This window comes from Candoia aspera, chromosome 1 (genome assembly GCF_035149785.1).
Source record: "Candoia aspera isolate rCanAsp1 chromosome 1, rCanAsp1.hap2, whole genome shotgun sequence".
NCBI lineage: Eukaryota > Metazoa > Chordata > Lepidosauria > Squamata > Boidae > Candoia > Candoia aspera.
In genome coordinates this window covers 183,416,988-183,440,989 of record NC_086153.1, presented here as the reverse complement: position 1 = coordinate 183,440,989, position 24,002 = coordinate 183,416,988, and the positions used below count along the sequence as shown (strand labels likewise).

General features: G+C 38.2%; 1 protein-coding gene across 1 annotated transcript in view; it reads left to right on the top strand.

The window, feature by feature from the left end:
- COL3A1 (collagen type III alpha 1 chain) overlaps positions 1-23,497 on the top strand; it is a 71,842-nt gene extending 48,345 nt beyond the window's left edge. Inside the window, exons 21-51 of the mRNA XM_063318082.1 lie at positions 598-651; positions 788-886; positions 2,637-2,690; positions 3,069-3,167; positions 3,445-3,498; positions 3,606-3,659; positions 4,174-4,227; positions 4,600-4,653; positions 5,149-5,193; positions 5,275-5,373; positions 5,472-5,579; positions 6,122-6,175; positions 8,917-8,970; positions 9,068-9,121; positions 10,223-10,276; positions 11,346-11,453; positions 11,625-11,678; positions 12,510-12,563; positions 13,572-13,733; positions 14,669-14,776; positions 15,776-15,883; positions 16,380-16,433; positions 16,563-16,670; positions 17,440-17,493; positions 17,593-17,700; positions 19,003-19,056; positions 19,189-19,296; positions 20,279-20,549; positions 20,994-21,181; positions 21,317-21,559; positions 22,330-23,497. Of these exons, the coding sequence (XP_063174152.1) occupies positions 598-651; positions 788-886; positions 2,637-2,690; positions 3,069-3,167; positions 3,445-3,498; positions 3,606-3,659; positions 4,174-4,227; positions 4,600-4,653; positions 5,149-5,193; positions 5,275-5,373; positions 5,472-5,579; positions 6,122-6,175; positions 8,917-8,970; positions 9,068-9,121; positions 10,223-10,276; positions 11,346-11,453; positions 11,625-11,678; positions 12,510-12,563; positions 13,572-13,733; positions 14,669-14,776; positions 15,776-15,883; positions 16,380-16,433; positions 16,563-16,670; positions 17,440-17,493; positions 17,593-17,700; positions 19,003-19,056; positions 19,189-19,296; positions 20,279-20,549; positions 20,994-21,181; positions 21,317-21,559; positions 22,330-22,476 (2,919 nt within the window). The 3' untranslated portion in view covers positions 22,477-23,497. The remainder of the gene's footprint in view (positions 1-597; positions 652-787; positions 887-2,636; positions 2,691-3,068; positions 3,168-3,444; positions 3,499-3,605; positions 3,660-4,173; positions 4,228-4,599; positions 4,654-5,148; positions 5,194-5,274; positions 5,374-5,471; positions 5,580-6,121; positions 6,176-8,916; positions 8,971-9,067; positions 9,122-10,222; positions 10,277-11,345; positions 11,454-11,624; positions 11,679-12,509; positions 12,564-13,571; positions 13,734-14,668; positions 14,777-15,775; positions 15,884-16,379; positions 16,434-16,562; positions 16,671-17,439; positions 17,494-17,592; positions 17,701-19,002; positions 19,057-19,188; positions 19,297-20,278; positions 20,550-20,993; positions 21,182-21,316; positions 21,560-22,329) is intronic.
- Positions 23,498-24,002: the final 505 nt, after the last annotated feature.

The following is a 24,002-nucleotide window of genomic DNA, read 5'->3' as shown; positions in this document are numbered from 1 at the left end:
ATCTCATCTCTTATCAATAAACAATTTGTAAAAATTCATCATTTGGTTCTATTCAGCAAAAGTCCATTCAGAGCTACCAGAAATAATAACATATATATTTTAGCCTTAATCAAATAAATCAATTTTATATTCCAACTTATCACTTTCTCTAAAAAATGAAGCAAAAGAAATCTCTCCCCATATCTTATCTGAGTTGTGGCTAAATTGCTCTCGAAACCAATGGGATTATTCAGAAGGAAGTGAATTAAAGTCAGTATGATTGTTGTTCACCAGAGAAAAGCCAATGAGATTGTCAATTTTCTACAAAGATAGTAGAAATTCTTATTATCATAGATTGATAAATTTCAATCTATTCATCCCTAGATTGAAATAATGTTTCTCAAACTTTATTTTTCTCATGCTACAGTATAGAAGCAGAATTTCAGTTCATTAACAAGGATAAATCTGCAGCTATTCTATTCAATAGGTTTCAGAATAGTCATATATGCATTGACTTCTCAACTTCATTAGTACGTGACACACTTACCTCTGGAAATTCCTCATCAGTTTTTCCATTTTGGACTCCAAAATAAAAAAGTCTTCATTTCTACTTTTCAGGGTTCCCCAGGTTTCCGTGGTCCTGCTGGTAATAATGGACCTCCAGGTGAAAAGGTGAAGAATATCCTTCTTACTTAGAATGTTTGGTGTCTAAACAAATTTACTACTTTTTGTTCATATCACAATATGATTTATGTTTCCATCTTTCCTTGATGCCCTTGTGTGATCATTTTGTCCAATGTCATTTAAGGGGGGACCTGGTGAACGAGGTGGTCCAGGCAGTCCTGGCCCAAGAGGAGGTCCTGGTGAACCAGGACGGGATGGCAGCCCTGGTCTTTCAGGAATGAGAGTAAGTAGAAGTCTCCTGGGTGAAGAATATAAAACACAGAGATGTTATTAGGAAAGATGGACCTGACCAGTTAGAGCTACAAAAACAAAACACTAATACATCCCTGTATTAATGATCAAATATCAGATTTCAGGATTGTAGATACTTCTTACATTTAATGCAAATATCTCAACAGCAGTTCTGAGAATCAGTTATATCTAAAAGACACCTGGGCTTGTTTTAAAGATAATATTTCACTGTTCCCTTAAGAAAGCAACTCCAGAATGTTTGGGGTGCAGCCCTCAGAGAACTTGAGATGATGTAATATGAAGGAGACAGTATTCAATGTCTGACCAGGGCATAGTCTTTTGAAATTGTTTTAATTTTAATAAAATGTCAATGCTATGCAATCAATTTACTTAGTTAATAGCCCACACATTACTTTTGGGAACACAGCTCCCAGTATATCTCTAAAAGGCAAAGTCATTAGCCCAGGATAAGATGTGTAGCCCTATTAAACAGGTTTTGAAGCTTATAAAGGGTTGTACCTCACTGTGTGGTAGTACAGCAAGAAAATGGTGGGCCTGCTTCTCAACTGGCAGCAAGTGAGAGCTTCCATGTTGCACCCTTTCTTTCTTTTTGTTGTTGTAGGAAGAAAAATAATCCCTCTACATGGAAAATCAGATGTCAGGAGGAACACATATAACCTAGCTTGGTCCTTTCTGTACTAGTTGTCCAGATTTATTTAGTGTGTGAGCCCTTACCTGCAATCTAAGGAAGCTTTTTCTGAGAATTAGGTGTAAGGACCTTACATAAAACCTTCCCTGTATAAAAAATAAATTAAAAAATGAACAAACAGGGTGCTCAGGTGAACCTTTAAATCAGTGAGTGAGGTAGGTTAGTTTTCTTAGGAAATGAAGAACCCTGGTCAGGTGTATAGAACCCCCTTTCCCCTTTAAGGATCTTAAAGAATTGATAAATAGGCTTTTAAGACCAAGGAATGATGCTGGTGTCACTGAGTTTCATGATTATTTGATTGAGCCGTTGTCTGTAAATTAACTTTTCATGAACTGAAGAACCATAAGCTTCCTTAGTCACTTGGTTGCCTTTCATGACAATTGCAGTAAACAGTTGTTCACACCATCCAGTAAATGTAACTTGATCTTCATTTCAAATTACTATATTCTCAATAAATGTGAAAGACTCTTTTGAGTCAAGTTCAGTGATGATATGAACACAGCCACGTAGCCAGTATAGAACTGGTTTCCTGTTACCTTCTTCCAAGATATTTTTAATCTTCCCAGTTTAGCCTATACTCTTGGGATTCTGTGGTTTTCTCCCATACATGTATGAACCAAGGCCAAACTTACTTAGCTTTTTGCACATAAACTTAAGTCATCTAGGTATTGTCAGGAAGGCTTTTTTCCTGCATCTCTGTGAACTTGATGCTTGAAAAAACCCTGCTTTTATTTGGATAATTTTTTTGTTAACATTACAGTAAAGAAATGACTGTAATGTTCATGCCTTAACTATTTTACATATATATCCTTATATATTATAATATATAATATTATATAGTAGCATCGGATATTTCTGAGCTGTATGGATGCCTCTCTATGATTTCTCTAATAAAAGTATTTGAAACAACTTCTCCTGCCAGTTCTATATCCCCAATTATATTCTTAATCCATATTCACTTAATAAAGTAGGGTTATAAAAGCTATTGAACATGCACTCCTTGAATAATAAGTATTTTTTATTTCCTACCCAGGGCTTAACAGGAAGTCCAGGTGCTCCAGGATCAGATGGAAAACCAGGCCCTGCTGTACGTCATTCTATTCCATTGTTTTGCCTGATACCACATTTATCACTGTGCCTCACCTCGATGTCATTTACGAGCACAAATCTAGTTGCTCATTTCACATCATGGGGAATTGTTTCCCACTAAGATTAACAAAATTTTCATTGACCATTTTATTTAATAGCTCTGTAAGTCTGTTTATATAATCTCCATATTAACACTAAATATTATCAGAAGCACATTAATTTCTCTTCTGAAAAAATTCTTTCGATTATATTTAAAGTGACAAACTAGGATAGATTTATCCAATGTTTAATTCACGATCTCAGGGATATTCCAGTGTTTTCTTATATTTCTTCACTGTCTGTGCAATGATTCTAGATTCACCTCTATGATTTTCAGGGTCCACCAGGAGAGTCAGGGCGGAGTGGTCCCCCAGGCCCAGCAGGCCCACGAGGTCAGCCAGGTGTGATGGGTTTCCCTGGTCCGAAAGGTACCGAGGTTAGTATAACCTCATTATTACCCAGACCACCCTTGGGCTTCTATAATTTATGATAACACTTTTTATTTCTCTTTGAGATGTCAACTGTTTGTGTGTCAGAAGTAAACCTGCATGGGGGAAAAAGCTGCTCTCCGAAGAACGTGTTATTCATAGAAATGAAACTGCTAAAAGAATATCCAAATATGCTACCTCAGCATGTTTAATTGAACTTTCCTTTGAACCCTGTAATTTTTGCCACATCTTTATAATATTAAACCATATCTTTTGTCTTTTTAGGGTGCACCAGGTAAAAATGGGGAAGGAGGACCTCCTGGATTTCCTGGTGGACCGGTCAGTAAACTTAATCTTTTAGTAATTTCACAGTCTTTTGCATGGATACACCCACACCTACAACTCTGTTGATCCCAAAAGCTAATCGTTCTCCCATTATTCAACAGGGGCCCGCTGGAAAGGATGGTGAAGCAGGAGCACAGGGACTCCCAGGACCTGCTGTAAGTAATACATACTCAGAAACATAAAAGGCATTTATTTACTAAACAGTAACTTATTTATATTACTTATATATAAGTAACTTACATTAATAAGCTATATTACTAAAGAGCAATGAATGCAAGCAATGACTAAGACAAATTATCATTAACTTATCACTCATCATATTGGTTACAGTAATTGGAAGAATTACTCAAGAATTTCTTTGATCATGTTGGAAAGCAATTTTTTTTCAAAATATTGCTAGCATTTCAAAATATGTGTTAGCCAAAACTCTTGAAAATTAGACTAGTGAGTGGAATGGACCACGGGCCATCATGACTTTATAATACCACATTAATTTTTGTTTTCTTTATTACAGCTATTATTAATATTGCATTGACTGGCATTGTCCCTTTAAGGTTTTTGAAAGCTTCATAGCTAGGAACAGAAATTTCTTACTGCTCAGCACAATTGAGCTAAGGAAGGAACTGTTGATGGGATGGAAAACCATGAATGATATTCTTCTTTTCCCAGGGTCCTCCTGGTGACAGAGGAGAACAAGGAGCAACAGGTCCACCTGGATTTCAGGTATTTTGACATTCCTCAATGTTTGCTTTCTAACTAATCCATTCAAACTGGAATCTAGAAATTAGTGAGGGAAAGATTGCTTGATTTGGGTCACTAAATTATTTCATGTTTTTTATTTCTTCATTCATTCATTCATTCAGTGTGTATGACAGTTCACAATAATGTTGTGATGTTGAATTCTGCAATCACAACAGACAATGAAATGAATGTTGGATTAATGGTTTGACTCTACGTTATTTCAAATCTTTATACAAAATTCACCAGGTATAATAAATTACTCTCAGGTCTATTTCTGATTTTTTTAAAAAAATAAAAATACAGTCTTTAAAACAGAGAGGAATATGTATTAAACAATGATTTCATTTCCCCTAGGGTCTACCTGGTTCTGCAGGAGTTCCTGGAGAGAGTGGAAAACCTGGAGATGCAGTGAGTTGTCCTTTCTTCTCTTCTATAACTTTACCTAAAAAATGAACTTTTAAGAACGTTCATGCCTATTATTTAGATGTAATTTCAGCTACTTTTATAGTCACATCTTATATACCTTTGTGCAGGAATCAAAGATGACTATTGGAGTACTATGTACATCCAAAGCTTTTGCCTCTCTATATATTGTCATCTGAACAAGGATCAATTCTCCCTGTATCCTCAGTCAGGTTTTATCTTTTTGCTCTCTCCATGTCTCTCCTTTCTTTTTCTTCTTCAAAAGTGGCCAATTTTTTTAGCTAAAGTCAGTGGAACTTACAATGTGTTAGAGGAAGATCAATGTAATCAGTTGGATCATTGACTGGATAGACACCTCAGGTGGAAACATTTGGCTGCATCTTGAGCATTAATGAAGATCTCACCCATGAAAACATATGAATAATAAAATGTATATGAAAACATATAAATAATAATCAAATTGCCTTTGATTCACAACAGGGTCCAAGAGGTGAAAATGGACTTCCAGGACTTCCAGGGGGAAAGGTAAATTTGGTATTAATCTGGGCACATCAAAATATGAAAACAAAGAAGTCAAATAAAACTAAATACCTTTATTTATATTAGGGTGAAAATGGCATCCCAGGTGAACGAGGTGCACCAGGACCTTCAGGTCCCTCAGGATCTAGAGGTGGTGCTGGTCCTCCTGGACCTGAAGGTGGAAAAGTATGTTGAAATTATTGTGCGTTCTGTATATCCTAAATTATGCTCCAGATGCTTTTCTCCAGGTGTCCTAATAGCTGTTCTGGAAAATATTATTTTAGGGCCCTGGTGGTCCACCTGGTCCTGCTGGTGGTATGGGACCCCCAGGGTTGCAAGGAATGCCAGGAGAGAGAGGGGCTTCTGGAAATCCTGGACCCAAGGGAGAAAAGGTATGTCCTTTTATATTTCCCTTAATAACCAGATAATACCATCCAAAAATCATGAAGAGCAGCTTAATTAGGACTTATGGTTGGCTTGATAGTAAGTTGATCTAATTTATTTTTTATTTTTTTGAGATTGACATCACTTATTCATAAAAACCTGATAGAGGGCAATATATGTAAGTGCTGAACTAGATCTCCCAGTAGCATAAAGCCCATCTTCTTTATGTTGATGTGGGAATAACTCCCACTGAGTTACTGTATCTTCGGAAGAATCCTTTGGATAGGGCTAGTAATCACCATAATTACATTCACCTACTTCAGAAGTAGAAGTTGTTTATCCTTTACTCTTTGTCCCCTGACTCAACATCCTGGTTTATGTCTCCCTGCTGATTGTATCTGCCTAATATTCTTTATTATGTAATTTGGAATAATGACTTGAACATTGCTTTTTGTCTGGGGAAAGCTTAAGAACACAACAGCATGCTACTACAGGTTGCTGTTGGCTAGCTTATTTGCAACATATTTGCCTTTTTCTTTCCTTTGGACAGGGAGAGCCTGGAAGCAGAGGAGGAGATGGTGTACCTGGTAAAGATGGATTACGAGTAAGTAGAATCTGCCATATCATGGATAATTTGCTTGCTTCATCTAATTTACAACAGAACCAAATTTGTTCTTGCAGAGCATATAGCCTCGCTAAGGTCTTGCTTTTAATATTATAGACTGGATGTTTTTAGGCAAGTCCAGAAAAACATCTACTTCTGCTTCATTGACTATGCTAAAGCCTTTGATTGTGTGGATCACAACAAACTATGGCAAATTCTTAAAGAGATGGGAGTACCAGACCACTTTACCTGTCTCCTGAGAAACCTGTATGTGGGCCAAGAAGCAACAGTTAGAACCAGACATGGAACTACCGATTGGTTTAAAATTGGGAAAGGAGTATGACAAGGCTGTATATTGTCACCCTGCTTATTTAACTTATATGCAGAGTACATCATGAGAAATGCCGGGCTGGATGAATCACAAGCCAGAATTAGGATTGCCAGGAGAAATATCAACAGCCTCAGATATGTGGACAATACCACCCTAATGGCAGAAAGTGAAGAGGAACTAAAGAGCCTCTTGATGAGGGTGAAAGAGGAGACTGCAAAAGCTGGCTTGAAACTCAACATTAAAAAAACTAAGATCATGGCATCTGGTCCCATCACTTCCTGGCAAATAGAAGGGGAAGAAATGGAAGCAGTGACAGATTTTATTTTTTTGGGCTCCAGGATCACCACAGATGGTGACTGCAGCCATGAAGTTAAAAGACGCTTGCTCCTTGGGTGGAAAGCTATGGCAAACCTAGACAGCATATTAAAAAGCAGAGACATCACCTTGCCAACAAAGGTCCATATAATCAAAGCTATGGTTTTCCAAGTAGTGATGTATGACTGTGAGATTTGGACCGTAAGGAAGGCTGAGCACTGAAGAATTTATGCTTTTTGAACTGTGGTGCTGGAGAAGACTCTTGAGAGTCCCTCGGACTGCAAGGAGGTCAAATCAGTCAATCCTACAGGAAATCAACCCTGACTGCTCATTGGAAGGACAGATACTGAAACTGAAGCTCAAATACTTTGGCCACCTAATGTGAAGAGAGGACTCACTGGAAAAGACCCTGATTCTGGGAAAGACTGAAGGCAAAAGGAGAAGGGGACGGCAGAGGATGAGATGGTTAGATAGCATCACCGATGCAATGAACATGAATTTGAGTAAATTCCGGGAGATAGCGGAGGACAGGAAGGCCTGGTGTGCTATGGTCCATGGGGTCACGAAGGGTCAGACACAACTTAACGACTGAACAACAACAACAAGAGCTTCTACTGCTGAGGAGTAGCATATGAAATGTAGTTGATTGATTAGCTGAATCTATTTCTAGATTATTTCTAGCAATTCCTTTCTTATCTTTCCAAGATTTATTTATTTATTTATTTATTTATTTATTTATTTATTATCACCACCCATCTCCCCCAAAAAGGAGGACCCTCCCATTAAGGGAGAAGCACAGCAAAATCCTGATCCCTCAAGATAGTTGATTCTGAAAGTTCCATTTCTGCTTCAGCCCTTACTGAACTTAGCCCTCCAAAAAAGCACACATATTTTATAAACATTTTCAGGAGCTCTTCTCTTAATGCGTGCTATATTGTAAATGTTTTAATAAGCATATTTCTACAGTAAAATGCATTTTAGATGTACATTTTAAAAATATTTTCCGCAATGTATATTTGATGTATATTTTTAATTGCAGAGTTTCAGATTCTACATTTCTAAATGTCTATACTCCCAGTTCTCTTAAACATTTTTATATATTCATCCAAAACTTCTGAACAAAATTATTACCCATCCCCTTTCATTCTTTGTTAAAGGACTTCAAAGTGCTGGTTCAAGTTTTGGTTTGCTGGGATTAAAAAAAAAAATCCTGCAGTAACTTGCAAACTTTCACATCTCCTCCTTAATTCTTCCCTAAAAGGATAAAATAAAATGCAATCCAGTTGCATCATGCTTTACCATAAAGATACCTATGAAGAATGACCTAGCTTTCATCAAAACTACCATGATTCTTTGGAGGGGAGGATGTGTTTATGAATTCCCCAGAACTCTTACTGTATTGAGAGTAATTTCTTGAGAACAGAGAACAGAGTACAGTGAACAGTCTCTTAAGAGAATGAAAAGAAGTAGAATAAGCCTATAGAAAAGCATATAGAAGGTGGATGAACTCAGATAAAGTGGTGATGGATGTACCATTAGAAGACCTGAAGAACCAGATTATCGTGGAGAAAATCTATCTGTGTGGTTGCTAAGAGTTGGCACTAAATTGAAAGCACGTAATCAATCAATCAATCAATCAATCATACACAAGTAATTCTAAGGCTCTTTAAAATATACTTTCCCTTACCTTTCAAACAGCTACAGTTAGAATCCCTGAAACATGGAAATACAGAAATACTTGTTACCAAAACAGATTTTGTACTTCTCTTTTCAATGAATTTATGTAATAGCAAATTGATTGACACAGGTTGGAGAGTCTGGTATAATAAGTAGATCATTTGCCAAGTTCCAAGCATTATGACATATTGTTAAACATTACCAAGCTATTTATCTAGCTCATTTTAAATTTCTTCCAAATTTCCTCTCTGCCTATGCAAATTCAGCATAACAGGAGACAGATTGGATTAGGAAGGCAAAACTCAGATAAGCAGAAATTTGTCAATGCAGGGAAGAGTATTCAGAATGCTTTTGCATTTCAGTGCTTGCTGACCGATGTGTTCATGCTTCCAACTGATTTTTACTTTTAACATTGTAGGGACCTGTAGGATCCATTGGGCCTCCTGGTCCAGCTGGCCAACCTGGTGATAAGGTATACATTTTATTCATATGCTAATATTAATTAAATTCATTTTGAAGAAACCGATTCTGAAATAAAAGCTTTCTTTCTGTCTTTCTTTCTCTTGTAGGGAGAACCTGGATCTGCTGGACCCCATGGCCCGACAGGTCCCCGCGGTGGTCCTGTAAGAAATTCTTTTATATACACAATCTAATTGAATTTTAGTGGGGTTTTTTGCCCTTTTCCTAAACATTTTCATAAGATTTTTTTAAAAAAATTGAATCCATTAAATTTAACTGGCCTCCAGTATTCTGGAAAGTTACATTTACTTGCTAATGGCCCAGAATTTTGATAAAGGAAATCTTGATAGGAGTAATATGCTAGACTACTCTTCTTCTTTTCAACAAGTCTAGAAATTATATTTAAATTTAAAACATTAATCTATTTCATACTAAATTATAAATAAATTACAGGAAATATCTACAATTAAGAATATTAATTCATATCTCAAAAACTGTATCAGCAATTAATAGCAAGAAAATTCTTTGTAACTAATATTAATTAGAAAACAAGAATATTGAGTTCTTACTCTCCTGTCCTCCTAAGATTATTTGATCTCCTCAAGAGATGCTGCACTGTCAGAGGAGGGGGACATCTATGGCTTCTTTACACTAAAATCATAAAAGAGTAAACAAACAAACAAATAAATAATAATAGAGGAAGTAGAGAAGGGATCATCAGCAGGAGAATTAGGAGCAGGGATAGATAGCAACCACCTGACATATATCCTAAGGCATATTGTCTACTGAGAGATATTGATCCAGTTCCTGCTCTTAGTTGCCGATCTTGCTATCACAAGAATTAGAAAACTCAAATGCAGCTTTCATTGGATTAGTAGAGACTGACAGGCCCATATTAATCACCTTTGATGATGCCTGCAGGGCCAAATGGTGCACTGCATCTCAGCACAGATTGGAGGTTCCAGCCATCTGGTTGAAATGGCTCCGTGAAGCACTCTGGAGGGGATTAGCAGCCCTTCACGAAGCCCTGGAATTCAGATGTGTGGGAATCTTCAGTCTGTCTGGAAAATTCACACAAAGAGCTTTGGACAACCTTATTAACGAAGGTTTTGGTGGAAAGAACAAAAAGAAGTGTGTTAGAAATACATGTTATCCTAAGCAAAGGAGCATAGCTGAGTGAGGCAAAGAATGGCATTAGCCGTGCTAGAATCCAACTTCCATGTAAGGTTATTTATGCTTCTTCTATCTCCCTTTGTCATCCGCAGGGTGATCGTGGTGAACATGGCCCTCCTGGTCCTGCTGGCTTCCCTGGAGCTCCTGTAAGTATGAAAACATTTTAGAGTAAAGGGTAGGAAAGATTTGTTGTAGAATGTGATGAGTTGAAGTAAAGTAAATAAATAACAGAGCAACCCATAGCAAATATCAACCAGATGAGACTCAACATGTTTAGTTGCAGTGGAAATCAGAACAGGAGAAAGCAAAGTGGAATGCCCTACTGTATATGAGGAAATGTTTGCTTGGAATAAGATTCTGTCAGGCAGCAGATAAGATGCTGTTTTTTGTTCCAAGCCTGTTTATCTATAAGAATTTCAGGAAGATTTGCCCTACTTCAACTTCTCCAAGAATAACCGCATGCTACTGTTTACCATATAATGATATCAAAGTGCCAAAGCCATGGTGACCTCTAAATGGAAATAATTCCTGTCGTGATATAGTCATGCTGCTGCAATCCATTGCTGCAGTCATTTGTTTATTTAGGCAGTCCTCATTGACTTGTGCTGAGCTTCTCTGCAACTTCTTTCAACCAAGTGGTATGTGCTTTGAGGAAAGGGACTGAGGAGAGGGGAACAGGCCTACAAAAATGCAAAATCTTCAAGTGAAATCATATGAGCACTTCGTGACAGATTCAGGCTGGGCACCGAACAGGTTACTTGTGACAGTCACACCTGATTAACTCTGCAATTTAAACTTAGCATTGAAGTTAATGGGATTCCCCTACAGTGAAACTGAAGAAAATGGTTACCTCAGGCAGCAGATGTTGGGGGCAGGAAAGCACATAGATTTTATTGTGATTAAAGGTGTGCTTTATATTCCAGATAATCTAGTTTATGCTCTCTGAACTAACCTGTTGCTTTCAGATGTACACAAGTACCCCAGCTGCCTTCAGTTTTCAGTCTTGAAATAAGAATTAGTTCCCTCTTGTTTCTATTGTTTAGCATCTTCTCCTTAAGCAGCAAAACATCTTAGAACTTGACATGGCTTGGATCCCAGGCTTCTCTAAACACAATTTCCACCCTTTTTCTTAAGAGACTGGTATAAAGAAATGAGGCTTATTAAGCATCATTAACTATTAAGGTTTAACATCTACAGTAACTTATCTTTATATAGGGACAAAATGGAGAACCTGGTGGAAAAGGAGAGAAAGGCCCTGCTGGTGAACGAGGTGAGCCTGGATCCCCAGGAGCTGTAGGCCCATCAGGAAGCCCAGGTCCACCAGTAAGTATGCAGTAATCTATACTGTATATTCTCTGCTGTTATTGGTGCTTGATTTATCTTGTACCTTTTGTAAAAGAAACGGTCTGATACATTGATTCCATGGAAATTTATATATTGAGTGGTCTATTCTTTTCTTTAGTATTATGATGCTAATTCTCATATCTTATCTAGGGTCCTGGTGGTCCACAAGGACCAAAAGGAGAACGTGGTGGTCCAGGTTCTCCGGTAAGTATTGTTTTTTAAACTAGTCCATGGTTAGTAAACAGTTAGACTGATCTTTGCATCCAAACTCTCATCCTCTAAATGATGCTATGGTCTAAAAACAACACACTAATTCTTCTAAGAAGAAATAAAAATTAAGTAAGAAAGTCCTTTTAATATGGTATGCTCCAGTTCACCTGACATTTTGGTTCCCCAAATGTTCTCAGACATCCAGCAGTGATCCATGGGCTTACATTTGATCTACTACAATCAGACCTTTCAATTGCAAAGTATTAACATTTGAGCCTTGTACATGTCCATGCATTCTTGTCTTTTCCCAAATAGCTACATAACGGCCTCTAGGCTAGGGCTCAAAAAAGTGCGGTCTGAGAGCTACTTATAGCCCACCAGCATTTCTTGAGGTCCGTTATTTAGAGTCATGTTAGAGCAAGCTGCCATACAACAGAAGTAATTGCCTTTTAATCAAATTGTCAAATGCAAGTGGTCTACTTAGACAGCTGGTTTGGTATAGTGGTTTAGGCACCAGGCTAGAGACCATAATTTCTAGTCCCATCTTGGGCACAAAGCCAACTAGGTGACCTTAGGCCAGTCACTCTCTGTCAGCCCTAGGAAGGAGGCAATGGCAATTCTCTTCTGAAATCTTTCTGAGAAAACTGCAGGGACTTATCCAGACAGTTGCCAGGAGTCAAGACTGACTTAAAGACACAAAATATATAAGTGGTCTATTTACTGTATGTGATAAAGGGTATACCAGTTTCTTGAATTTAGTTTTCCCACTTTCTGTTGAGCAGTAGTTGATGACTTGTTAATGTTAACTATACTCATTTGTTTCAGGGTACAGCTGGCTTTCCTGGTAATCAAGGTTTACCTGGTCCTCCTGGTAACAATGTAAGAATTGCTATCATTTTTAACTCTTACAAAGCTACTCTGCTTTCAGATTCTTTTGCTCTGCTCCAGTATTCCAGCTGTCTCTTCTGATGAAATAAGCAGAGAAACCAATCTGTACAATTCCATTTGCACATTCAGTCACAGATGATGTGCTTGGATCACAGGTCTTCCATTTATAAACAGAAGCCCCTTTTCAGCGTATCTCTGGTAGACAATAATTAACTTACCCCAGACTGCTTCATGTCCATGATTGCTAACTTAAAATCTTCTAAGGAATACTCCTTTCCCAAAATATACCTGTTCTTCTTTTCTTTTTTAAAAAGCCAGCAATACTTAAAATAGTCAGTCCATGAAACCTCACTAGAGTACTCCATCTTGACTTCAGTATGGTTTGTAGAAATGGAAAGCTAGAGCAATCACTTTGGAGTTGGGAGGATTCAGCTAGTCCAAGACCAGGATCAATGGAGAAGTTGCAGTACAGGCATGGACTTGCATGAGGTTGCATGGAGATGCAACTCAGTCATGAATTGTCCTTTAAGACAAGGAAGCTAGTCTTTCTGCGTTTTCAGTTCATGGTGGCAGCAGCAGCAGACTGGCTATTCCTGCCCTACCCAAACTAAGGCGATGGGATAGGAGACTATGTTCTGTTGGCCCCACGTCAGGTAACAACAGCCATCACTGCTGCAGCTACAGCATCTCTCACTTCCTTAGGATGACTTTTTTAAAAATGTGTGATATGCATGCAAACTGGGGAAGAAAACCAATTTATTACTTGGCCTACATCTATCACATATCTCTTTTGATCTGTAATCTTTAATTTCTTTGCTATTTTTGAAAGCATACAATTATGGATATACTCATGTTTTATTGGTAGTGGATGGGAGGTACCTCAGACATTTAGTTGCTGTTCTTGATACCTATATCATGCAATCTCCATTGTTCTGATATCCTTGTAGTGTTAAGTCAGGAACTGTATTATATTCTTCTCTCTCAAATGTCAAATTCCAGGGAGGGCCAGGACCACCTGGCAATGCTGGCCCACCAGGCAAGGATGGACCTCCTGGCCCAGCTGGTTCTACTGGCCCTTCCGGTTCCCCAGGTGGTTCAGGTCCCAAAGGTGAGCCAGGATCACCAGGAGAAAAAGGCTCAATGGGACCAAGAGGAGAACCAGTAAGTGCATTCTTCAAAAGTTGTATGTTTTTAAAAAATGAATTCATATTCAGCAATGATTTCAGTATCTTTCTAAATACTTCAACCCTACAAATCCTGAACAGTATCACACTCAACTATATTTACTTGTTATATTTTCCAGGGTTGTGTAGAACTTTGAGGGGATTATGTGGTTTTACAAACCTCTGATTGATGTGACACAGAGCTGCCTCACTGGTCTATTAAGATGACAGGACTATTTATCTTTATTTGTCTCTAATATTTCTAACTTTATTCAGATCCCATTTGTAAGAATGATGCCACCTGAAATAAGCCTATAAAAGAAAGGATGGAACCCTTTAAATTATCTTGAGTACATTGTCAGAATAACAACAAAATGTAATTTCTATCGTAAGGGTCGTCAAGTCTGTTCGTATATATAATGAACAGTCTGGAAGTCTGAATGGAGTTGGCAAGATATACTATTGTTGTTATTATTGTTAACTGGATTTATGGCGATTGAAAAATATGTGGATTAAATAACAGGTTGAAGGGACTTGTATAACATCTAAGAGGGAAGACGGAAAGTAAGACTAATTATCTGTTGAAAAGAAGGTTGGAAGTCACTAATATTTTTCCTGATTTCTGTTTCTTTTTTTTTTACCCTTCTGTTTCTTGCACTTTTTTCTTTTTCTTTTTTTTCCTTCTTTCTCTCCTTTCTTTTTTTTCCCCCTTTTAGATTTGTCTTTTAGTATATGGGAAAATTCTTAATAAAAATAATAATAATAATAACAATAATAACAATAGTTATAGATATGCATATGCATATGCACTGTATATGTATGTATTGGTATATAAGGTGTAGCATTCCAGCTAAATTCAAGCACACACTTGCGCTGATACCCCTAACTGTTGTTATTAGTTACTTAGTTGTGGTCTTGATTGATCTCCCCTAGGGTGCAACAGGTCCTGCAGGAATATTGGGCCCACCCGGACAGCGTGGTATTGTAGGATTGACAGGGATGCGGGGACCAGCAGGCCCCTCTGGTTCGTCTGGTGCCAAGGTGTGTCATCATCCCAAGGATTTCACTGAAGAAGGGCTGAGCCAAAAGCAGACATTGTTTGGTTTGGGGCTTGAACTGGTTTGTGCATGTGAGAGGGGGAGAAAACTGGGAGGAATATTTTTTTAACTGTTTTACTGAGATGCTTACCACCAGAGCAGCAGCATCATTTTTGAATTTTTTTACCATCATTATATCAGGGGGAAAAAAAAAAAAGAAGAGAAGAAAGTGCTGCTTTCCTTAGAAAAAAATGCCTCCTGACAATGCTTTTAAACAATAACCTTCATCTTCCTAACCTAGACGAGAATTTTCTCCCATAGTATCATGGCACCATCTCCTACCTTAATGTTCATTCATTAATTAATACAGTTGTGCCCCTAAATTAATGTTGCTGAAAGTTAATTAATGTTCCACTACTTGTTAAAGCTTCACAAAACCCTTTCTGTCCCCAGCTCTTTTCCATGTTTAATTAACCTTTGGTAACTTCCGACATGGTTGACTGATGTTAGCAGTTGGGTTTTTGCTACTAAGTTGATAATGTATGTCACCCCCCACAGTTGTTTTTTCTCTTAAGTTTATGAAACCTTTTCACCCATTATCACAAGACCAGAGCAAATGCAACAACAGGCTGACTTGATTATAAAAAAAGAGACAGTAGCAATGCATATGATTATAAACATTTAGGTAAAGACCTAAATATTTGTTAAAGTTGTTGTCTGACATTGTGAGTAGAAAGGTCTCATTAATTTTGGGGATTTAATGGAATTTTGAGAGCTACATTTTGTCTATCTATCTGAATTTATATTACTATAGGGGGGAAAAACCCTTTAGTTCTCCATGATCAACTGAACAAAGATACAATTTGAGCACTATATAACTGTAGGCATCTCATGCTATTTATGGTTATTATTTATATTAGCTGTTTTTTGAAAGGCTATGCATGAATTTTGCAAAATCTAAACATTTCAGCATGTCATCAATTTGTTTCTTATTCCAATGTAGGGTGAAGATGGCAAACCAGGAACTAATGGTAGTCCAGGGGAACGAGGACCTCCAGGGCCAGCAGGTCTTCCTGGCCTCAGTGGGGTACCTGGAGAATCAGGCAGAGATGTAATCATATTTTTCAAATTAGTTGTATTCCTTTGATAGATGCTTGAGGTAAATAGAAGAGTTAGATGATATAAATCCCAAAATGAGAAAAATGGACCTCATACAGATATCCTGTCCAGACATGTAAACTAATCAACTTACTGTGGTGGGAAAGTGAAGGCAAGTTCACAAGATGGACGTATACCACTTGATTTCCATATCCTTGATTATAGGGTGTAAGACATTAATCCACATGATTTGGGGATGGAATTTGCAGAAGGTTTAAGAGAGCTGGAAGGTCTTTTCCTGGTGAGGATATGCAGTGGTCAGGATGGTCCATGATTAAGGCTGATTATGAGTAAATGATTCCCTTGAAAAACATTTTGTGAATTAATATGAATATTCTATTAGTTAAAGCTTCTTGAAAGTTTTGCTTTTTTCCCCTCAGTTCCTCCTATTCCTTCTTTTTTTCCCCCAAACATCTAAATTTAAATACTTATTATTCTGCATTTGTAAGGGTAACCCTGGATCAGATGGCCTGCCAGGTCGTGATGGATCTGCGGGACAAAAGGTGAGAATCCATGATATCACCATCTGGTTGTTTTTGCTTCTGCTGAATCCTTATACATCTTTGTGTCTACCTGTGTATTTATTTAATGGGTCATTTGTAAATTAATGCTTCACTTTATTTTCTTTTCAGGGTGATCGTGGTGAAAATGGTTCTCCTGGTCAACCTGGATCTCCAGGTCATATGGGCCCCCCTGGTAATGCTGGCGCACCTGGAAAAGCTGGTGAAAGAGGACATGCAGTAAGGATGAAAATTATGCTGAATCCTACCTTTCTTACCTGTGCAGTAACACATTAGCAAAATGTTAAGAACAAGCCACTTATTATTCTACAACCAATGCTGCCCTTTTCTATGTTACAAGGAAAAATTCAACACTAATACTCTAAAAATGGAATTCTCTTTGAAAGAACCTGGTTGAAGGTGATATACATCCTGAACAGTATATTCCACATCAACTGCAAACATCAGAGATTTGACACTGGGATGGGAGATCTAACCGATCCCTGCAATCAGTTTTTTTTCAAAGGTCTTCAAATAAACTAGATACTTGGGGTGCTTCAATTCCTTTGAAATCCTTTTCCCTTCTAGTCCAGGGATGGGAAACATGTGAGTCTCCTAATGTTGCTGAACTGCAATTCCCAGCATCCCTCCGACTGGTCATGCTGGTTAGGATTCAAGGGAGCATATTTGGAGAACCACCTGTTCCCTGCTCCTGCTTTAAGTTTGCAGAACAAGATTTCCTCAATCTAATAACTGGACACTAGTTTCTTAAACCATTTCCAATCAGAAAAGTCAAACTGGTCTGAGTGCATGCTTTTGTGAAAAATTAAGGGATATCAATTCTTTTGGAAGCCTAACTCCAAAAGAGGGTAATATTTGTATGTTATATACAGTGGTATATTGGGAGCCTAGTGGCAATTATTCATTTTATGCTGTTGTAATGTATCTATCTATTGGTAATGATTGATACATTCAATCCTAACATAGGCTTGTTTTTGTTTTCATACAGGGACCTGCTGGTCCTGCTGGTCCTGCTGGTCCTGCTGGTGCTCGCGGTGGTCCTGTAAGTCCTTGCTTCAGAATACCATCTCATTGTATGCTTCAACTAGTTCTCTTTCATCTGAAATGCATTTTCAAACTCATCCTCACTATGTTTTCAAAGGGTCCTGCTGGTTCACGTGGTGATAAAGGTGAAGCTGGTGAACGCGGTAGCAATGGAATCAAGGGCCACCGAGGATTTCCTGGTAGCCCAGGAGCCCCTGGCCTAATGGTAAGTTTGGCTGCTTTTGTTGACTTCCCTAAGAAAGAGAGAAAAAAGATGGGACTCAAAGAAGCCACCATGAATATAGGAGAGGAAACACCACTGCATTTTAAAATGGCTGCATCTCTTTTCCGATGGCCAACTTTCATCTTAAAACATAATGTTTTAAGTTGGAGAAGGAGGCATCACTGGATACCTACAGAACAGCATGCCCATGCAAGTCATTCCCAATGAGAAGAGCCTTCCAGCACAACTCATCCTCCTTCTTGCCATCATCACTTGCTCTCCCGCCTTTTTCAGCCAAGGATGGAGAGACAGCAGTGAAGGAAACAGCCTCCTTCACTCACCTGGGTCTTTCCTTCCAAGCAAATGGTGGCCTGAGGGGAGGCAAGCAATTAGGTAGTGGAGGTAGAAACAAAAAGGGGGTGGACCGATTCAGGTGGAGATCCAGTTTGCCCAGTTCTCCCTCAGAACCTGGAGCTAGAGAAAGCCAGTGTGTCACCACCTTGGCTCTTCCTCCTCTAGAGAAAGTCAGGCATTCTGGAATTCCTCACAGTTGCAGAAATGTGCAGAATAGTGCTACTATTTCAGAAGAGATGATTATTTTAACCCTTATGGACCATGTTCAGGAGATCATTGTTTCTTCTCTGTAAGTGTAAAGATGGAAGCTTTTTATCATTATCCCTAAATCCTTGGCAGTCATGCATAAAAGAAAAAAAAATTGCTGCAAATGCAATTTTCTGACCCACAAATGCTCAGTGACTTGAGAAATCATTTTGGGATTCAGTACAACTTTAAAAAATTTTGAGTCAGAATATTGGAAAGATTTTTAAATGAGCTGTCACAGCGCCCGCTAGCTTGTGAGCATAAGAGTTTGCTGGCTATTGTTGAAAATAATAGCATTTAATATAAATACAACTACTTATATTTATTAAAAGCACTTAAGGTGTACATTTAATTGACATCATCCTTCAATTACCCTTTTTAGTTAATATTACATCCTGTATGGTAAATAAGGGAAGTGAAACTGAAAAATATTTTTTTCCCTTCAATTAATGGGATGTCCTGACTTATAGCCTGGTTTCTTAGTCCAAACTAAGTTTCTGGTCCAGAATTTGCATCCAGCAGTAATGTTTCTATGAACCTTATCCTACTGTTTGTCCTAGATCATATACTGATTTTTTTTTCCTTTTCAGTTTAAGGTTCTGTTTACTTACCTCATCTTCTTTTAAAACACACAGTCTAGATTAATGGTGATTAGTAAACCTTATAATGAATACAACAATCTCTATTTCATTCTTACCTTCATAGGGTCCACTGGGTCCCCCAGGTCCAAGTGGAAGCCCAGGACCTGCAGGTGCTAGAGTAAGTATCCTCTTTATCATCTTAATGCCTGCTCAAATTATGCCTAGCTATTGAAAGAGAAATGATGCCATTTCATAGTAATGCTTTACAATGCACAAATGATACAGATATCTGATTTCTGGTATGGTTTAGGGGCCTCCTGGACAAAGTGGCATACCTGGAAAAGATGGGAGAGCTGGTTACTCAGGCCCCATTGGCCCTCCAGGTCCTCGTGGGAACAGAGGTGAAAGTGGAGCAGCGGTAAGATAAACAAAGATTCCACTCTGAAGTTTCCACTCTTGGATTTCAAGAGTGAGCATGTCCATGCATTGACCCAACAGGAACATCGGGAAGCTCAACACAGGACATGAGAAGCAAATTAGTCAAATGCTGCCCCTTCCCCAGAAGATCAAGATTATGCCAACTTTTTGCCAATAAAATTTTTGTCCTAATTATTTTTATAAAATACAGGCAAACCCAAGTTACCAACAAATAAGTGTTAGAACACCCAGACATTTTCCTTCCTTGGGCAAATTCCAATGGCCATAGATGTGCATAGGTCCAGTGAGGACTTAAGGGAAGACATACCTCTCCATTAGGCTCCATTGTACTTGATTCAAGCTCATAGTTCATCTTGTCCTCAAGTCTGAGTTCCAGGGTATTGTTGATTAACTCATCTTGCTTGTGAATAGAATGTCTATAATTGTCCTAAATACTGCTAGTTTCCACTGGACAACACTGAACAAGTTACATACCTGTATATACAGTACACATCTTAACTAAAAAAAAGAACAGTCTGAAGCTCTGATTAATACATATATTTTTTATTTTATTTATTTTATATCCCGCTTTTATTATCTGTATAAATAACTCAAGGCGGTGAACATACCAAATACTCCTTCCTCCTCCTATTTTCCCACAACAACAACCCTGTGAGGTGAGTTGGGCTGAGAGAGAGCGACTTGCCCAAGGTCATCCAGCCGGCTTTCATGCCTAAGGTGGGACCCGAACTCACAGCCTCCTGGATTCTAACCTGCTGCCTTAACAACTAGACCAAACTGGCTATATCAGCTAACAATGAACATGAAAAAAAAATAATAACCCCCAGTCTGTGTGAGTCTAGTTTATATCGGGTTTTGCAGGAAAAAAATAAAAGTGCAAGTAACATTTCAACATCATTTTCCTTAATGCATCTCCATGGATGGAAGTTTGATGGGACAATTTTACTTGTTTTATTTGAAAGGGTCTACCTGGTAATGATGGTCCTCCTGGACCTCCTGGTCAACCTGGAGCACCTGGTCCATGTTGTGATCGTCCCCCGATAGTTCCAGAAAAAGGACCCAGCTACTACGGAGATCAGCCATCTGAGGACAAAATCGACATGAGTGAAGTTTTAGCTTCACTGAAATCAGTCAATAGCCAGATCGAAAACATAATTAGCCCTGATGGTTCACGGAAGAATCCTGCCCGTAACTGCAGAGATCTGAAGTTCTGCCGTCCTGAACTTCCAAGTGGTATGTTCCATTCCTTTCTTATCTCTGTTAGAGAACAATATGAGATCCTCAAGAAATAGGTTCCTTTCTGTTCTTTTTCTAGTAATACAATGTATGATTTGCTATATAAAGTCATGTGTTAGTTATTTAACCATTTCCAAAAACATGATAAAATTCTTATGCCTACAGAAAGAAAATGTTGAATATTCCTGAAAATGTAAAAGAAAAAGAAATAAAATGCCTTTGGGAGTTACTATTTACTTAATTTGTACTTTAAAATGCTCAGAAATCATGTTCATGCAGATGGTTTTAAAATAATATGCAAGCAAAGTGCAATATACATTATTAGAGGGGGGTTGCCTTATTCCCAGAATGCCAACCATTTAGATAGATTCCATCCCAGCCAGACTGAGCCAAATAATGTTTTTTGTTTGTTTGTTTGTTTTGCTGTGTCGCTCTTTGTAGGACAGTATTGGATCGATCCTAACCAAGGTTGCAAAATGGATGCTATCAAAGTATTCTGCGACATGGAAACTGGGGAAACATGCCTCAGTGCTAATCCCACACATGTTCCAAAGAAGAACTGGTGGACAAGCCCAGGTCCTGAAAAGGAGTATGTTTGGTTTGGAGAGTCTATGAACGGAGGCTTCCAGGTAAACACTACACTTTTAGAATGTTTGGCCTTGATTAAAGTGTTTATACTTCTCCTTAAACTCTGAGCAAGAAGCAGAGCTGAATGAACAGACCTGTGTCAAACAGCCAGCAACCCTTTGGTTTTTTCGCCACAGTTCAGCTATGGAGATCCAGATCTTCCAGAAGAAGTTGCAGATGTTCAGCTGGCATTCCTCAGAATCCTCTCTAGCCGAGCCTCTCAAAACATCACCTATCACTGCAAAAACAGCATTGCTTATATGGATGAGGCCAGAGGGAATGTGAAGACAGCAATCAAGTTCATGAGTTCTACTGAGAGTGAAATCAAGGCAGAAGGAAGCAACAAATCCATGTACACTGTTCTGGAAGATGGCTGTACTGTAAGTAAACGAAATGCCACCATTGCAATTTTTTAAAAAAGAGAGAGAGAAAAATTCAGTACCTTTGGTCATTAGAGAAAGTCAAGTACTAATACTTAACATACAAAACAATTTTAAAAAATAGTATTTTCAAATGGCCTTATCTTCATATTAAGCTTCATTGTAGTTCTATTTATTTGAATGCCCAAAATTATATTTATGTATTGTTTGTGAGCTTTCCACTCTGCCACATATCTCAAGAGAATGCAAGATTGGACAGAAACATATTATGGCTACAGATTAAGTTTGTATTTGGGTCCCATTGAAATCAATGGGAACAATAAGTTTACATGACTCATTTAGATCACATTAAAATCAACAGGGCTTAACTTCACCTAGATCTAATCTGTAAGAAGTGTAAAAGTGTCTTCGTATAACTCCTTATGGACTTTAGAGGGGGGGAATTTAAAGTGTCAGAATTAGAACAGCAAAGTAATATTTTAATATAGCATCTGCTAGATGACTTCCCTGGGAGCTGACAGTGATTTACTCTTCTCCATTCACATCAATGGAAGGTAATCCTTCAAAGCATTCCATTTTTAAATCTATCAAGTGGGATGGGGAAAGAAGATATAAATGTTATTCTTTCCTCATTTCCACTTTCTTAGTAGAAGCCCAGCAAGATACTGGATTTCTCAGAAGTTCTGAAATCAGGGTGCACACAATAACAAGTATGATTGCTGTACCTGAGTATTCTTTTAACACAGTTGTTGGTTTCTTACATTTCACAGAAACATACTGACCAATGGAGGAAAACAGTCTTTGAATACAGAACACGCAAGACCATGAGGTTGCCGGTGGTAGATATTGCACCTTTTGACATTGGTGCTCCCAATCAAGAATTTGGTGTGGACCTTGGCCCAGTTTGCTTCTTATAAATCAAGAATAATGCTCATTCTGAACCCCAGCAAACAAACTCACACTCCATCTTTGCTCTTGTTTTAACCTTGGCAACTATTACAGTCAAATCAACTGTATCCCAGTTATTTATTTGCAAAAATTCTGGAAAGAGGGGGAAAAAAACCAAGATAAATTCACATAAAGGGTTACCATTTTCTTATTTTACTCTCACACAGAATACAACAAAAATGCCTTTTGTTCTTTTTTCTTTCACCAAAATCCCATGTTCAACAATACTCTCATGGTGCTACATTGCAACTTCAACACTCAGTAACTCAAAACTGTAATTTTAGTTGAATACTTGCCCAACCTATCAAGCACTGACGGATTCCAGCATCCAAGTTTACCCTCCATTATAAGATGCAGTTCATACAGCTAGACAGAATTCCCTGTTTCAACTACCTCAGCATGGACAGAAACTGGGATGAGTTTGATGATTCCCATCAAGCAAGCCAAAAGAAAAATATGTTGGAACCAAGGAATACATCTGGTCATTTTTGTTTGTTTGTTTGTTCTTGTGCCGAATTGAGCTGAACAGAGTATAGTCCATCAGAAGAAAAGGATGCCCTAATATCAACAGACTTGTGTTATTTTATTTCTGGACTGCATTGCATTTTTAAGGGTGCTCCAATACTTTCCTGTCATTGCTGGTCAAGACCACTAAAATTAGGGAAGTGTAAAAAGATGAATATGATGGTGCTAGTTGTGTATGTTTTCCCTTCTGAATCTGCAAGCCAGGTTTTATTGACTTGCCTTGAAACAGCAAAGCTTGACAACAGTCATAAATGTCTCTTGTTGGAAGTCATATGTTTGGTAGGCCATTTCTGAGGCGCTTTTCTTCCTTCACTCTGTAAAAGTCAATAAAGATGCAGAATCATGAGCTTCCCTTGTCACATTCACACATGTATAGTGTTGGAGGTTAACCATCTTTGTTAGCTTTTATATGGTTGTTGGTCTTTTCTTTACAGAGACACATAATAAAATATTGTAATAAAACTCCATGGTGTCCCTTCTGTGTTGTATTACTCTTCTGGAGGTTTCATAAATTATCTTTACTATAATTGGCTCATGGAGAAAAATGAGAATTTACTTGTGGAACAATGCAGGGCCCATTGTACAGCAGGCCTTGCTGTACATTCAGAAGGAGCCAAGGCTCATAAAATAGGTGGGCCACCTCAGTCATGGATAAAATCAGGTTTCTTGGAGGAGTTTGGATTATTGTGGATCCTAAAGAAAAGTACTCACCACAGAGAAGCCATGTCAAAAAGTTTCCAATTGATGAAGAAGCAAACATCACAAAGGTTTGGTGGGGCTGAGATTTTTTTCTTTTTCTTTGACCACCCTTCTATTTTAGGACTTACACTGCAGTTTTCATGTGTGTTTCCCCCAGTAAATGACTGGAAAGTCTGTTAGCAGGGTTTAACAATCATGGGCAAAAAATGGCCTTGGGGCTGCATGTTCCCCATTCTTACTAGGGAGTAACCTTTTAAACCAGACAGCAACA